Raw genomic sequence first — 16,907 nt, 5'->3', positions numbered from 1 at the left:
ATTCACCAAAATCCCCACAGCTCAATCTGTGTGATTTTCACAGACGTCGCTCTGGCCCTCTGACTGGACCAGTAACCCCTGGCAGCCGGAGAATCACTGGGTGACTGCACAAATCTCACCAATTAAAATACCAACCATTGAGTTGAGGAAGGTGATATTTAACTGGAGGTTTCTGTGATTCCGTTAGCAAGCCAGAGAGGAAAGTGGCGAAGAAAGCAGAACAGCAGTCAGAGCGCTGACCTGGCGACCAAGCAGTGGGAAGGCCATCAATCCTCCAGGTGTGTGTCCAAACACAACATGGACATCCCGTCCACCACACAATGATTCAAAAATGAGGGCTGGGGAAAAGTGATGTTGGTGATTTTTGTGACAGACGGGGGTGAGAGTGTTTCCTGTCTCCATGTGGCGAGGTTCATCCCCAGGTTCTTTTGGACAAAGCAGATCATTCAGTCCATTGAAGTCAACAGGGTATAAAATGGGCCCAACTCACCCATTACCACACCAGGGGAGGTGGTAGCATAGTGGTAATGTCACTGGACTGGTAATCCAGACACACAGGCTACTGGGGATATGGGTTTGAATCTCGTTATTGCAGATGGTGAAATTTGAATTTGGTTAATCTGGGAATTAAAAAGCTTGTCTAATGGTGACCGTGAAACCATTGTTGTCAAAACCCATGTGGTTCACTAGTGTCTTTAACCTGGTCTGGCCTGCATGTGACTCCAGACCCACAGCAATTTGGTTGACTCTTAAAATGCCCTCTGGAATAGCCTAGCAAGACACTCAGTTCAAGAACAATTAGGGATGGGTAATAAATGCTGGGCTAGCCAGCGACGCCCACAAACAAATTTTAAAAAAGGTAAAATTGCCCCCATTGTTTCTGACGCCTGACCCCCTGCTCCCCCACGCCCTCTCCAGCTCCCTGAATAGAGACATTCCCCCACAGACATGTCACTTGATTTATCTCCTTATTCTTAAAGCTCCTGATCCCTCTGACATTGATGCCTGAACTTTTTGTTTTTAAATTTGGGAATAACCTTTGTCATCCACTTACTCAAGGCAGAGTAAGTTAATCTGTAGCTGGGAAAATATGTTAATATTTGTAAAATGGTTGTTTCAGCTCACCCTGATAAGAAGTGGATTCACTGCTCTGTGGAAAATCGCACGAAGCAGAATAAAACAGCAAAGGTTTCAAAGTCAATGTTTTACACAGAGGATGGGAATAAAGTAGGTGAGTGCAGCCCTGAGTATAACTGTATGTTGCAGACAGATCTTTTTACAGCCCTATAACCGTGTCTTGGTGCTAGCACTGTCACTTCTGAGTCAGAAGACGTTCAGTCCCACTCCAGACTCCTGATGGGGTGGCAGATTCGGAGTTAAATGTCAGGGTTAATCATTCGCTTCCCAGCGATACAGGAACTGTTCAGACATGCTGTGTAACGCTGCCTATCACGTAACATAATGCAGGTAATGAGAGAGTCACTGAACAACCGTAGAATCACACAGCACAGAAAGAGGCCATTCAGCCCATCATACCAGTGGTGGCTCTTCGAAAGTGCTTTCCAATTAGTCCCACTTCCCTCCTCTTTCCTCATAGGCCTGAAAATGTCTCCTTTAAAATGTCCTGTAAATCTGTATCTTAACGGCTGTGCTGATATATTTTGCACCTGATTTATGTGGGTACTGAGAGTTGCTCCTGTCTCTGTTGGGAAGGTGCTGTCTATCAGAAATATCCCAAGATGAAGAGTATGAAGAAGATTGTTCGCTTTGCATCTTTACCGAAAGAGGAGGAGATTTGTTCGACCTCGATGGTACAGTGTGTCTGTCCCACAGCAATGGGATTTTACATTCGGGTGTACTGATCTGTGTCGTTTTTTAACCATCTGACCATTTAAAAAAATTAATTCTTGGGATGTGGGCGTCACTGGCAAGGCTGGCAATTATTGCCCATCCCTTAGTTACCTTTCAGACAATGGTGGCGTCTGCCTTCCTGGACTACTGGTAACAGGTTTAATACTTTCGAGTGGCGTGCTAGGTCACTTCAGAGGATGGTTCAGAGTTGGTGTGGGACAGGAGTCACACACAGGCCCAGACCAGGGAAGGGCAGCAGATTTCCTTCCCTATAGGACATTAGTGAACCAGGTGGGTTTTTTTACAATCTGAGAGCTTTACCGAGACCAGCTTTTAAACTACAGATTTTATTTTTAAACGGAATTCATTTTCTCAATTCTCATCCTCAAATGTGACCGCAAAACTCACAAAGTGATTAATTTGTGTTCCAGGATGTAGCTTTTTTAAATTTTATTTTTGAAAAGGTCCCTCTACATGCCCGCACCCCCCCCCCCCCCCCCCCCCCACACACATAAACACAGCTCTGTTGTAATCTCGACACTTCTATCACTGAAGCAAGGAGAGGTCCGTCACCCTGGGCCTTTCTGAGGACGTTGCCTGTTTTAGTACAGAGGTCGAGGGAAGTTTGTGCAGTGGATCCGCACTCAAAACAGACAGGACTGAATCTGTGCAAAGTCACCTCCCATCCAGCAGCTGGAGGAAAGCATCATCCATCAGTCCGGGTTTGGACCCAGTTCTGGAGCCGGAACCTGAGTGTTCAACTCATCGGATGATCCAGTCGTCCAGACAAGGTGTCAGATTCTGTGTCATAACCAGACAGACTGAAGTTGACCGTTTGAAGCATGGGTTTTCTTAACCCTGATATCTGTCCAGTGACTTCCTGCTGGCAAGTCTCCATGTATGGAAATTGGATGGGACCAAGATCGAGCTTTCCCTTATGGTCAAATAGACAGTTAATGCTCCCATTCATTGGAAGATTGCCAATGGAACCATATCCTAGTTATAAATTAGAAACACATGAGAGAAGGTTATTCAGTGGTTAAAGCCCTTCATGTACAAACTCTTAGTGGGATCTGATTACATTTTGCTGAAACTCCAGTGGTTTTTGTGTCTCTGTTCCTTTGTTGCTACGATGTACCAAACACTCATTGATTTAAAAAAATCCTTCCTGACAGCAGCTCTGAATTCCTTTTGTGTTCTCTGATTTCAGGATAGGGAAGGCAGAGGATTTGATCAGTAATTCTCTCTAGGTTATGCTCTACTGATTGAACTTTTCCTCTATTTCTGTAAAGTGGTTGCAAAAGTTCGGCATTAAAAGGCTGAGGTTGGATTTGCACAAACTCATCTCTGGCATGGACTGTGCTCATAAGAAGCAACTGGTGAGGACTTTAGGCAAGAGAGTCTCTGCAAAGTATTGTGTGACCTTCCCCAGAGTCGAGATCAATGTAAGTTGCAGCTGGAAGTCACAGTCACTCAGTGCTCCCTCCAGTAAATTGTTCATAATACAAATCATTGCTGTCTTACTTTCTGTCATCATGTGCAGTTCAGTGGGAGCATCTATGACCTGAGAGAAAACAACTGCAGCAATAGCTTATAATTCTATATAGATGTCAGCTGTGGCTCAGTGAGTAGCACGTTTGCTCCTGAATCAGGAGGTTGTGGGTTCAAATCCCACTCCAGAGATTTGAGCACAAAACTCAGCCTGATACTCCCAGTGCTGATACTGAGAGAGCACCGCACTGTCGGAGGGTCAGTACTGAGGGAGTGCTGCACTGTCGGACGGTCAGTACTGAGGGAGTGCCGCACTGTCAGAGGGTCAGTACTGAGAGAGCTCTGCACTGTCGGAGGGTCAGTACTGAGGGAGTGCTGCACTGTCGGAGGGTCAGTACTGAGGGAGTGCCGCACTGTCGGAGGGTCAGTACTGAGAGAGCTCTGCACTGTTGGAGGGTCAGTACTGAGGGAGTGCCGCACTGTCAGAGGGTCAATACTGAGGGAGTGCTGCACTGTCGGAGGGTCAGTACTGAGGGAATGCTGCACTGTCGGAGTTTCAGTACTGAGGGAGTGCTGCACTGTCGGAGGGTCAGTACTGAGGGAGTGCTGCACTGTCGGAGGGTCAGTACTGAGGGAGTGCCGCACTGTCGGAGGGTCAGTACTGAGGGAGTGTTGCGCTGTCAGAAGGGCAGTACTGAGGGAGTGCCGCACTGTCGGAAGGGTGGTACCGAGGGAGTGCCGCACTGTCGGAAGGGTGGTACTGAGGGAGTGCCGCACTGTCGGAGGGTCAGTACTGAGGGAGTGCTGCACTGTCGGAGGGTCAGTGCTGAGGGAGTGCCGCACTGTCGGAAGGGTGGTACTGAGGGAGTGCCGCACTGTCGGAAGGGTGTTACTGAGGGAGTGCTGCATAGTCAGAGGTACCACCTTAAATTGATTCTGTGTCTGCCTTCTCAGGTGGATATAAATGATCCCACAGCCTCATGCAAGGAGTAGGATTTCTTGTAGTTTCCTTGGGCTAATACCTATCTCTCAACCAACAGTTAAGACAGATTACCTTGCTGTTTGTGGGAGCTTACTGTGCGTAGATTGATTGCCTCATTTCCTTAAACCAGTGACTACACCTCAGTGGCTGTAAAGCACTTTGGGACATCCTGAGGATGTAAAAGGTGCTATATAAATGGTAGAATTGCCCATCAACACTTATGGTCACCATGTCCTATGGCCAATTGGACAAGGAACTGGAGGGTGGTCAGTAACTTGAGAAGGGAAGGAGTCGGGTCCTGGTGTGACGCTGGAGGAATTGTCCTCATGCAACACTGGAGAACCAAATGGGAGAATGATAACTGATTACCCCCACCTGAGATTAGAGATTCCAGATGTTTACAGTTATTGGAAATTCCTGAAGTCATTTCTGTGTCTTTCGAGCCCTCTAACGCATGCCAATGACAGCTTGGCTCAACTCTGGGTGAGATGGTTGTACATTAAAACCTTGTGCCAGAGGCATTGCGCTGATATTTCAGTGCAGCATCAAAGGGGGTGCAGCATTGTCTGAGATTCCCCCACTTTGTGTGCGATGTTAAACTGCTGACGCACCACATAACAGGAGATGGCCTGTAACTGTATGTATAACATCTATAAATAGTGTAGATATCTATTGCATTGTAGATATAATAAAAATACTGTCAGAGCTGACTTGGATTTGTGATAACAGGAGAATTGTATTCTGAGAAGTTAGGAATATAGGAACGAGGGAGGCCATTCAGCCCCTCAAGGTCATGGCTGATCTGTACCTGCCCTGGTTCCATATCCCTTACTATTTCTGAGAAGAAGAGCAGGAGGTTTTTTCCCTGGTGTTCTGGGCCATCACATCTCCCTCAGCCAACACATTTCTCTCATTGCTGTTTATGGAATGTTTTCACAACAAGAGGATGATCTCAACAAAAGCATTAACTGGATGCATGAGGAACTTTGAGATGTTTTGACTTGATCGAGAACAAAGGGTTGATTAGGATTTGATGTCTGATTGGCCGATGGCTCAGAAGGTGCGTTGGTCACATGGTTTCCCTTTTCCAGGGCGTGGTGAAACATCTCCAGTTGCGGCCCCATGAGCTGGAGGAATACATTGAACAGGTGGAGCGAGTCTTGTGTCGATACCTACAGCGATTGCAGTGGCTACTGTCAGGTGGGGACCTTGCGCTAGATCAGTGCCTACACAGACTGTAAGGACAAGGGCAAACAAAAGCAACAACAGCCTGCATTTACGTAGCACCTTTAACATAGGAAAATATCTTGAGGCACTTCACAGGAACATTTGACACAGAGCCAAAGAAGGAGAAATTAGGATGGGTGAGGCACGTTTTGGTCAAAGAAGTTTAACAGAGGTGGAGAGGTTTAGGGAGGGATTTCCAGAACTTAGGGCCCAGGCAACAGAAGGCACGGTCACCAATGGTGGAGCAATGGGAGAAGAGGATGTGCAAGAGGCCAGAATTGGAGAAAGATAAAGGTATTGGACCATTGTTGGGTGGAGGATGTTACAGATGTCGGGAGGGGTGAGTGCTTTAATCACAGGTATAAGAACTTTAAATTGGAGGCCAATGTAGGTCAGTGAATGATGGGTTAGGATATGGGCAGAAACCAAAAGCATTATTGTGTATATTGTGTGGTGATATGTCCAGTGACTGGGTTCTGGGCAAGAGATAGATCTCCATTTCTTGTCCATGTTTCAAGTCCCTGTGGTTTTACTGCTGTGTGATTGTCAGTACTTTGCCGATGTTTTACCTTTCAATATCCTGGAGTAGGAAGCAGGCGGTTATTTGGAACAATCTTGGAGAAGAGAGTCTGCATCTTACTGGACACCTCGGGCTCCACCAATCCCTATCTGCCAGCATTGAAAAAGGAGCTCACTTCCTTGATCTGGGAACAACTGAGGAAGGATAGCCACAGGTGAGCTAGTGAGGAAAGGCACTTACAGTGGGGACCTGTGTGATCTGGCGTTCCTACTAGCCAGCAGCATTCCCTCAGCCCTGCGGGAAACATCCTGTCGATTCCTCCATTTGTATTTCTTGGTGGGGAAGGATATACACAAGAGATCTCCTTTCTACAGCTGCTCCACAAGCACAGATACTTCCATTGTGGCTCCCTTTTTAACTTCCTCAATAATTCTCTTGCTTTGGGATTTTTTTTTGGCCATTTTTCTGCGGAAAGGATTTCGGGGTTTGGGGGGAGGAATAAGTTATTTTTAAGGGTCGGGTTTTTAACACGGTGAAGTTACACAGATTAACAAGGAAAAGCCACAGGAATCTGGAGAATTGAGTATTAAACCCATTATATATGACAATTGGGAACAATAGTATTGGGTATTCATTGAATCGTACAGCACAGAAGGAGGCCATTGGGCCCATCGTGCCTGTGCTGGCTCTTTGAAAGAGCTTTCCAATTAGTCGCACTCCCCCTGGAAATTTCCCCCTTCAAGTATTTATCCAGTTCCCTTTTGAAAGTTACTGTTGAATTTGCTTCCACCAGCTTTTCAGGCAGCGCGTTCCAGATCACAACAATTCACTGCGTAAACATTTTTTTCCTCATCGTCTCTGGTTCTTTTGCCAACTCTCTCAAATCTGTGTCCCCTGGTTCCCGACTCTTCTGCCACTGGAAAGCATTTCTCCTTATTTACTGTATCAAAATCCCTCATAATTTTGAAAACCTCTATTAAATCTCCCCTTAATCTTCTCTGCTCTAATGAGGACTACCCCAGTTTCTCCAGTCTCTCTACATCACTGAAGCCCCTCATCCCTGGTAACATTCCAGTAAATCTCCTCCGCGCCCTCTCCACAGCTTTGATATCCTTCCTAAAGTGTGGTGCCCAGAATTGAACACATGCTGATGCTGGTAATTTATAAAAGTTTAGCATAGCTTCCTTGCTTTTGTACTTGGTTGCTCCATTGATAAAGCCAAGAATCCCATGTGCTTTTCTTTAAAATAGCCGTCTCAACTTGACCAGCCACCAATTATGTCATACAGCCTCACAGCTCCAGCGACCCGGGCTCAGTTCTGGGTACTGCCTGTGTGGAGTTTGCAAGTTCTCCCTGTGACCGCGTGGGATTCCTCCGGGTGCTCCGGTTTCCTCCCACAGCCAAAAGACTTGCAGGTTGATAGGTAAATTGGCCATTGTAAATTGCCCCTAGTGTAGGTAGGTGGTAGGAGAATTGAGGGAAGGTGGGGATGTGAGAGGGCAATGGGATTAATATAGGATTAGTATAAATGGGTGGTTGATGGTCGGCACAGACTCGGTGGGCCGAAGGGCCTGTTTCAGTGCTGTATCTCTAAATAAATAAATAACAACACAAAACAACTCAAGACTGGAATATAAACAGAAAGTGCTGGAAATACTCAGCATGTCAGGCAGCGTCTGCAGAGAGAGAAACAAAGCCATTGACCTTTCATCAGAATTCTGTTGTATTCACTTGTGTTTTTTGTTCCAGCTTTAACTTGCTGTGTTTTGCTGAGCGTGTCAATGCGTGGCAGGATCACCTCGTTGAGGCTACGGATGAAACGTGTCACAGTGCTGTTCAGTGGGCCTCAGCAGCCGTTGCCCACGGAAACACTTGTACCCTGGAGACTTTGCAGGTCAGCTTCACCGTTACAAAGACAGGCGTTAAAAAAAAAAAAATCCTGTCACAAAATCTGTTGAGAACAACGCTGGTGTAATTTGTGAAGTGCAAAAATTATGCTCAAATATTTCCTGAGTCTGTTTGTTTTAGAGCAGTGTAGACTTGGAGGTGACCGGATAGCGGTCGGTTAGATAATGAAAGGGCTGGATAGTGCCCTATTGATACATTATTGCAGTTTAATAGATTGGGGAGGACCAGGAACATGGGATTAAACTACATCAGAGTGGGAATCGACTGGGTATTGGGCAATTCCTCTGTTCGCACTTAGCAATGAGCATCTGGATTGCATTACCATTGACTCTCCCCCACATTTGGGGCGGCACAGTGGCGCAGTGGTTAGCACCGCAGCCTCACAGCTCCAGCGACCTGGGTTTGGTTCTGGGTACTGCCTGTGCGGAGTTTGCAAGTTCTCCCTGTGACAGTGTGGGTTTCCGCCGGGTGCGCCGGTTTCCTCCCACAGCCAAAGACTTGCAGTTTGATGGGTAAATTGGCCATTGTAAGTTGCCCCTAGTATAGGTAGGTGGTAGGAGAATTGAGGGAAGGTGGGGTTGTCGTAGGGAATATGGGATTAATGTAGGATTAGTATAAATGGGTGGTTGATGCTTGGCATAGACTCTGGGCCGAAGGGCCTGTTTCAGTGCTGTATCTCTATCTATCACATTCAAGAGGGATTGGGATCAGTTTCTAACTGGGGCAAAGATTGCATCATTTGTGCAATCTCCCAGACTGGTTTTGATTGCTTGAGGGGGACGGTGAGGAATTTTCCAGAGAATTCCTTTACCGATATTGGGCCTGGTGTTTTATCCTCTGTTTTTTTTTTGCCTCTCCCAGGTGGCCTGGCGGGGTCAGGTGGGTGGGGTTGGGAGGAGACAAAGTGTTTCGTTATGATGTTCCAGCAGGCTTGGTGGAGAGGCTGGCCTTTTCCTGCTCGTCAGTTTCCAATGTTCTTATTCCCTCCGGGATGTTTGCAATGAATTTCCCCATTGTGGAATGCTGATCCCAGTATGGAGTCAGTGACTCCCAATGGCCTTTGATACTCTGAGCTATCATCAACCTGACCTAACATTGGGCTGGCAGTGGAGTCAGGTTGTCACCTGGAACTGACACAAGACATCATTATCCCAATTCTAGTGTGTTCTTCCAATATAACCTGGCTGGTATGGTTGAGATGGCAATATAAAAGGTGCCCAATCAGTGCTGGAACCCGGTTGACCCAGGAGCTTCCCTCTGTTGTTTGTGTTTCTCCTTGTTCAACCAGGGCACAACAACAACAGCTTCCTGCATTTATATAGCACCTTTTAAAGTAGTAAAACATCTCCAAGGCACTTCACAGCAGCAACTATCAAACAAAATTTGACAATGAGTCACATAAGGAAATAATTGGACCGGTGACCAAAAGCTTGATCAAAGGTAGGTTTTAAGGAGAAGGGAGAGGCAGAGAGGCGCTCAGAGAGGGAACTCCAGAGCTTAGGGCCCAGGCACGACCGCTGGTGGTGGAGCGAAGAAAATGGAAGATGTGCAAGATGGCAGAATTGGAGGAACGCAGAGTGGGTGCACTGAGAGGGTGAGTGTGCTGGAGAAGATAGAGAGATGGGAAGGGATGAGGCCATGGGGGGGGGATTTAAAAATCAGGATGAGTATTTTAAAATTGAGTAGTTGACAAAGCAGGAACCAGTGTAGGTCAGCGAGTACAGGGGTGATGGGTGAAAGGGACTTGGTGCGAGTTAATTCAAGGGCAGTAGATTTTTGGATGATCTCGAGTTTAGAGGTTGGAAGGTGTGAAGCATCCAGGAGAGTGTTGGAATAATCAAGACTGGCAATGAAACGAAAGCATGGAGAGGATTCAGCGGTCTGCTAACCATTGACATCCTCCACATCACTGTGTTGTAGGCTTGATGTTTCAACAACCTCCTCAACATCTGGCAGCAGGTGCACCTCCTGTCCTTATGCCTGATACCGAGTTCTGTATCCGTCATTAATTGTCAAGTAGGTATTTCATTGTCACAAAGATTCCTTAATACAATTTTTCTTCTTTAAACAGAAAGCCTTTCAGTATGTGGATGTGCAGGGGATATACCTGCTGACTGACGGAAAACCAGACACCAGCTGTAGTTTAATCTTGAAGGAAACTCAACAAATGAACCAGGGACGAGGCGTCAAAATTCACACCATTTCCTTCAACTGCGTAGACAGGTGAGGCACAGAGCCTGCCAATCACTCTGTGTTTCCCTGAGACTGCTGTGGGACGTTGCTGCCCAAGTATTTAGTGTGTTTGTATAAGAATACCCTCTTGAGTGCTATTTAAAATGAGGGTGGACTTAATCATACAATGATACAGCACAGAAGGAGGCCGTTCAGCCCATCTGTTTGTACCAGCTCTTTGAAAGAGTTATCCAATTAGTCCCACTCCCCTGCTCTTTCCCCATAGCCCTGCACATTTTTCCTATTAAACAATCTATCCAGTTCCCTTTTGAAAATTACTATTGAAATGGGCAGTGGGGGAGGGGCGGGGGAATGTACCTGGGGTGGTGGGGGGGGGAGGGGTACTTGATCAATAAAAGGTTTGATATTCAGATTGAGTTTGAGATTTTGAATGACTCCATCTCACCAATTCCCTTCCTCCTTATCCTTACTTTTGCTTCAGTGAAGAGTTTTTTCTTTCTAAATCAGCCACCTCTCCAAGCACCACATGTGCCCCACCCTGTCTGAGGCCCCACATGTATCGCTGGAACTATTGAGCTGCAGGCACAGAAAACTGCAAAGTGATTTTACTCTTTAATTTGGCAAATTACCATTTTTAAATCTCCAAGGTTTAATTTTTCTATTTAATGAGCTCTTCTTCCTCAAGAAACTTCAGATATAAACCTTGGCTTTATAAAGAAAACAGTCATTTTTTATACATTAGCAAAATGAACACTAGGGTTTATGCGTTAATTATAATAAGAACCATGATAAACTTTCTGAATTTCCGAAATGCAAAACTTTTTTGGAAATGTCATTGATGACTAACAAATATCAACTCAAATCGATACATAAAATGTAAAATGCAAATGCTTACCAATGATAAAGGGGCAGGGTTAGTTGTAGCTCACGTTAAAATGATAGCAAGAAAATAATTTCTAAAAAAGTGATAAAATCGAGATAAATATAAGACCGTCACTCACAAATCTGATGAGGAATTCAGGAGAAACGTCTTTACACAGAGACCCAGAGACGATTCTGATGAAGAGTCACTGACCTGAAACGTTAACTCTGCTTCTCCTTCCACAGGTGCTGCCAGACCTGCCGAGTATTTCCAGCACGTTCTGTTTTTATTTCAGATTTCCAGCATCTGCAGTATTTTGTTTTTATTACACTTAATCCATGATTATCAGATTAATATTTACTGCAGATCAGTGGGAAAATGGATGGCTTTCCAATTGCTCCTGATTCTGTATGAATTTTAAGAAGTGTTTTGTGCCATTGCCAATTATTTTCTGGTTCCCTTGCCCACAGCACCGCAAATGAGTTCCTTAAGAAGTTGGCGGCCCAGACTGGAGGCCGATTCCACCGTTGCCATGGAGCCACTGACGGGCAGCTAGCAGCCCACAAAATGCTAGCGGGAGGATTTTCAGATGAAGACGTAGGTTACTGACATCATTTATTTTAAATTATTTGCTGCTTTATAATTTCCTTGTTTATTAATGATTATTTATACGCAGTGTATATCACTGTGTCAGCCAATGAGCTGAAGGCAGGGCAGGGCTTGTGACAAACAAAAGGAGCACGGCAAACAGAACTCATGACTGAATCTACAGCGGTCTCCTGATTAAAAGCAAGGTTATTTCTCCATCAAAAAATGCAGTAAGTGGAGGATAGCCACATAATACAACTGATGCTTGTATAATTAATCACTATCACAGCAGTGTGGTCTCTGGGTGTGATTGACAGGGGAATTATCCAATCATCTCCACTCTGGGCAGGACTTGTGGTGTCACCATATTCATAAATATTTACTGTAGTGATAACTTAGAAATGGATACACCCTTGCAGTATTATACAATGTCCATTACTCGGTGTAACTCATATCATTGTAAACAACCTCTCTTCTGACTTGTGAGCATCATGACCGGAGAACACTAGTGAATTTTTTGTGTGTAAAATGCTATATTTTCTGGCTGTAGAATCCTAATCTTCCGGCATTTGAGGGTGATGATTTAAAGAGGCTTTCTGGAGAAATAAATAAAGCTAGACAATTCCTAGCACAAGCTAAATCCTTCAGGTTAGTGCCTCTGTTATTCTGACTCCAATTATCTGCCTTCCTGTTTAGCCTTAGTGATGTCACAGGATTCAGCCTATTAGGGCAATCTCACTTTATTTATTTATTTATTTATTTAGAGATACAGCACTGGAACAGGCCCTTCGGCCCACTGAGTCTGTGCCGACCAACAACCACCCATTTATACTAATCCTACATTAATCCCATATTCCCTACCACATCCCCACCATTCTCCTACCACCTACCTACGCTAGGGGCAATTTACAATGGCCAATTTACCTATCAACCTGCAAGTCTTTGGCTGTGGGAGGAAACCGGAGCACCCGGCGGAAACCCACGCGGTCACAGGGAGAACTTGCAAACGGGTCACTGGAGCTGTGAGGCTGCGGTGCTAACCACTGCGCCACTGTGCTGCATAGGACAGCACCTTAGGCAATGGGAATGAAGCCAATTACAATACAAATCTTGATGGGCTTGTTTCATATATTGATGGACCTACTCTGTATAATGTGTACAGTGTAACAGTTAGCAGTGGCTGGTGTAATTGGCTGCTCTTTCCATTTTTGACAGACACTTACTTTTGGAAAAGCAAATGAAACCAGATCGGACGGGCACTGGAACGTAAAAGCAGAGCAGTAACCGGTGAGGTCAAAACATTCCGTCACTAGATGAAGTCGTTTCTCTAATCTATCAGATCCCTTTATCGTATTAAACACCTCTATCAGATCACTCCTCAACCATCTAAACCCAAGGGAATACAAGGCAAGGTTATGCAACTTGTCCTTTATAATTTAACCATTTAAGCCCTGGCTAGCGGGCATTAATGTGATGAATCTGCGCCGTACCCCTCCAAGGTGAATGTGTATTTCATTCTCACTCATCTCCAGGTACATCCTCTGCTCTGACACTTCCAAGCAGTACTGAGGGAGCACTGCACTGTCGATTATGTGATAATTCAGATAAGACTTTAAACTGAAGATCTGTCTGCCTGTTCAGGTGGCTGTACAAGATCCCCTGGCATTATTCAAAGAAGAGCAGGGGAAGTTCTCCCAGTGTCCTGACCAAACGTCTTCCCTCAACCATCACCAGCCAATCAGATTAGCTGGTCACTTAATATGGTGGGATTTTGCTGTGTGCAAAGCTATTGGCTACATAACAACAGTCACTCACTGTGCTTCACTGTAACTCATTGTATCTGAAACACTTTCAGACGTTTCTGAGACCTGTGATAAGATCCTGAATAAATGTAAGTCTTTTTCTTTGTGGAATGACATTGGCTGTTCAGGATTAAATTGATTTCACAAATATAATTCCGTTTAATAGGAACCTCAAATCTAATGTGGCTTGGAACTAACTTCACAAAGTGATGCCGAGAAATAAGGATTTGCTCGAGGCGATTCTTCACATGATCCCATGATGCATTTTTAAATGTTTTATTTCGTACTGAATATCATTTCTGTGAATTATGTGAATAATTCACAATCAGATTTTATACATGTTCTCTGATACCTTAATAAATGATTTGTATTTTGTACATTTTATGGAATATTGAGATGCACAATGAGTATTCAGAATTTAAAAAATGTTTGTGCCTGTGTTTTCCTTCAACAACCACTTTGCATTTCTTTAATGTCCCTCACACTCACTTAAATGGCAAACAGTGCAAGGCGAAGAGAGAGCACTGAGCAAGGGAGCAGGGGGAGAGAGGGAGAGGAAGGGTGGAGAAGCAGTTGAGAAGGAGTGGGGTCTGTTCAGGCTGGAGTTGGTAGGTTGGAAGGATCTGTGAGGAAAGAATCAGATGGTAGGGATGTGATTACTGAAAGAAAGGAGGGGGCGGAGTAGCCTGGAGTGGAGGAGACGAGATGGGATCTACAATTGAACTCGGTTTCTGCTGGGGTCACCAACTGCGGTTGGATCTATTTCTGGAAGTTTCATCACATGACCTCCAACCACCCTGCCCCCATTGGCCATTCTATATGCCCTGCCACCACTGACCATTCTATATGCCCTGCCCCCATTGGCCATTCTATATGCCCTGCCGCCACTGACCATTCTATATGCCCTGCCGCCATTGGCCACTCTATATGCCCTGCCGCCATTGGCCACTCTATATGCCCTGCCGCCATTGGCCACTCTATATGCTCTGTCGCCATTGATTGCCCAATGAACAAATCACACCACCTTCCAATTTCTGTTGGGAAGCAAACAAATTCTTTGTTATCTGATTGACGGGCAGTCAAAGAATGATCCAAAGAGCCTTTCATTCTCATCACCACAGGAATATTTTTGTAACTAATAAATGAAAATGTTCAAAGAAAATGGAAATAATATAATTTTTCTCCTGGGCTACTTGCAGCGTGTGCTGGAGATTCATCTTTAATCCTGGAGATTCGGCCACGGTAGTTCCGGCAGTCAAGGAAAAGTCATAGAGGGATTTGAAAACAAGGAACACAGATTTTAAGATCAAGGAATAGCGAAGAAATGAAACTTAGCAAGGGTGGAGGCTGATAATGTAGGACTTTGTGTGGATGAAAATATGTTACAGAATTTTGGGGGAGTTTTAATTGGTGTGAGGGGGAGTTGGCTAGAAGGGTGTTGAGGAACTGGAGCCTTGTGGTCATTAAGCAGTGGATTCTGGTTTCTGACACCAATGAGGGGCACAGGTGGAGGATGTGAAGCTGACAGAAGGTTGCCAGAGGTATGTAGGTGTTGGCAGCAGCCAAATAGGACAAGCTCGCAGTGAAGGCTTTCTGACAAGTAGATGAACATTATGGTCGCAGCACAAATACTGATTCAATAAACAGATATAACGAAGTGAAAGCTGAACCCACAAACTGTGAGTGGGATAGCATCTCACAGGTAGCGATTCCCCTATAACCAAGGTCTAAAACACTGGGCTCCTGTGGAGTTATAGTGCACTGGAGGTAAAGTGATGTCCACATCGTGATCCTCATCTCCAAAAGATGGTAAGCACCACACTGCAAGATCTTTACATTCAGGCTAAAACTAATAGGTGGATTTAATTACATGCAAGATGATTATACAGAAGCAGAAAGGTGCAGCAAGTTACTAATGGCACACTGACTTCAAAAACAATAAAGCACCTATCTGAAAGTTAAGATCCCCAAACAGTGGGGGAAAAAAACATCTAATAAAAACACTGCCCTAATTATAACTCATTTTGGTTTGCGCAAGTGAAGCCGGGTGATTTCTGAAATGAAAACAGAAAATGCTGGAAATACTCAGGTGAAGAATGGATGAAGCAGTGGAAAATTACAGGAATAATTCTGGCTCCTGCTCTTACTGTCTCTTTAAGTGTTCCGTTTGTAACCTGAGTGGAATGACTGCATGTGCACGAGTGTTACCTGCATATTTGGGAATATAGTTGGGTGTCCTTTGTACAGTAAATATGGTAACAGGAGCCTTTTCCTCCTGAAGGCCAATTGACAAGTGTCTCTGGAACACTAACCTTCTCCTGGGGAATTGCAAACCTTTCCTGCAACTTCCAGAGATTTCCCAGTTACAGGTAAGAATTGGTTTCTAAGAAAGCAGCTGGACGCTTCATTCAGATACCTGGTGGCTGCGTTAAACTTAGAGACCGTTTTTCCTTTGCTGCTGATAATTAGTTGCTGTGGGTTCACATCAAATCCAACGAGGGGGATTTTGCACGTTTGCAGCAACGAATATTGTATTGATACAGAAGTTTCGATAAAAGCCACATGCATTGAAGATTTGGAAATCTCCTGATTTTGCTGGAATAAATAACCTTCAGGGGAAGGAACTAAGAGTCGAAAGCAATTTATTCTCCATAAACTGGTAGTCTAGATCTTCCCTGCTACATCTAATAGTTTGCATGGTAATTGATGCAGTCTGACCTGGGATGAAGGTGAATGATATTCAGAGTGACTAGAATTTGGTGTCAGTTCAGTTCTTGCAGAGAGTTGGTTCTGAGCTCAGGTCGCTATAAGCTGCACCCCTGCTGGGGAGGTTTGCATGTGGTTGCACTTTTGTGAAGCAGGGCAGGCGGGATGTGTTGGTCAGACCTGGCCAAGTCATTCCAAGAACTGGGAATGATGATAGAACATGGCTCTGTGTCCTGCACAGGCTTGGTGGGAAGTGGCTACTTTTACCTTCATCCCCGTTTCTTTGGGACTGGTTCAGTGAGAGTGGGTGAGTGTTACTGCTCAGCTGAGAGGCCTATTCAAAAATAAGAGATTATTATTGTATTCTCTTAAACAGGAGAGGGGTGAGTTTTGGTCAAACTGCCACCTCCAGCTTTTCACTTGATCTGAGAAAGGCTGTTTAGATTATTTTTAGATTAGAGATACAGCACTGAAACAGGCCCTTCGGCCCACCGAGTCTGTGCCGAACATCAACCACCCATTTATACTAATCCTACACTAATCCCATATTCCTACCAAACATCCCCACCTGTCCCTATATTTCCCTACCACCTACCTATACTAGTGACAATTTATAATGGCCAATTTACCTATCAACCTGCAAGTCTTTTGGCTTGTGGGAGGAAACCGGAGCACCCGGAGAAAACCCACGCAGACACAGGGAGAACTTGCAAACTCCACACAGGCAGTACCCAGAATCGAACCCGGGTCCCTGGAGCTGTGAGGCTGCGATGCTAA

The 16,907-nt window shown here is 45.0% G+C and overlaps 1 protein-coding gene across 7 annotated transcripts in view; it reads left to right on the top strand.

The window, feature by feature from the left end:
* The window catches only part of vwa3a (von Willebrand factor A domain containing 3A), a 59,344-nt gene extending 45,544 nt beyond the window's left edge, over positions 1-13,800 (top strand). For 4 of the 7 annotated variants that reach the window (XM_068056641.1, XM_068056636.1, XM_068056640.1 and 1 more), the window contains 12 exons: positions 188-278; positions 1,121-1,231; positions 1,714-1,811; positions 3,144-3,296; positions 5,416-5,524; positions 6,141-6,285; positions 7,821-7,965; positions 10,051-10,202; positions 11,505-11,631; positions 12,173-12,270; positions 12,838-12,909; positions 13,591-13,799. In XM_068056641.1, the coding sequence (XP_067912742.1) occupies positions 188-278; positions 1,121-1,231; positions 1,714-1,811; positions 3,144-3,296; positions 5,416-5,524; positions 6,141-6,285; positions 7,821-7,965; positions 10,051-10,202; positions 11,505-11,631; positions 12,173-12,270; positions 12,838-12,892 (1,284 nt within the window). In that variant the 3' untranslated portion in view covers positions 12,893-12,909; positions 13,591-13,799. Of the gene's footprint in view, positions 1-187; positions 279-1,120; positions 1,232-1,713; positions 1,812-3,143; positions 3,297-5,415; positions 5,525-6,140; positions 6,286-7,820; positions 7,966-10,050; positions 10,203-11,504; positions 11,632-12,172; positions 12,271-12,837; positions 12,910-13,590 lie in introns of all 7 variants that reach the window. The other 3 variants (XM_068056637.1, XM_068056638.1, XM_068056642.1) reach the window with 3 other exon arrangements.
* The last annotated feature ends 3,107 nt before the right edge of the window (positions 13,801-16,907 follow it).

The sequence above is a fragment of the Heterodontus francisci genome, chromosome 24 (genome assembly GCF_036365525.1).
Source record: "Heterodontus francisci isolate sHetFra1 chromosome 24, sHetFra1.hap1, whole genome shotgun sequence".
NCBI lineage: Eukaryota > Metazoa > Chordata > Chondrichthyes > Heterodontiformes > Heterodontidae > Heterodontus > Heterodontus francisci.
This window is presented reverse-complemented; position numbering and strand designations above follow the sequence as displayed.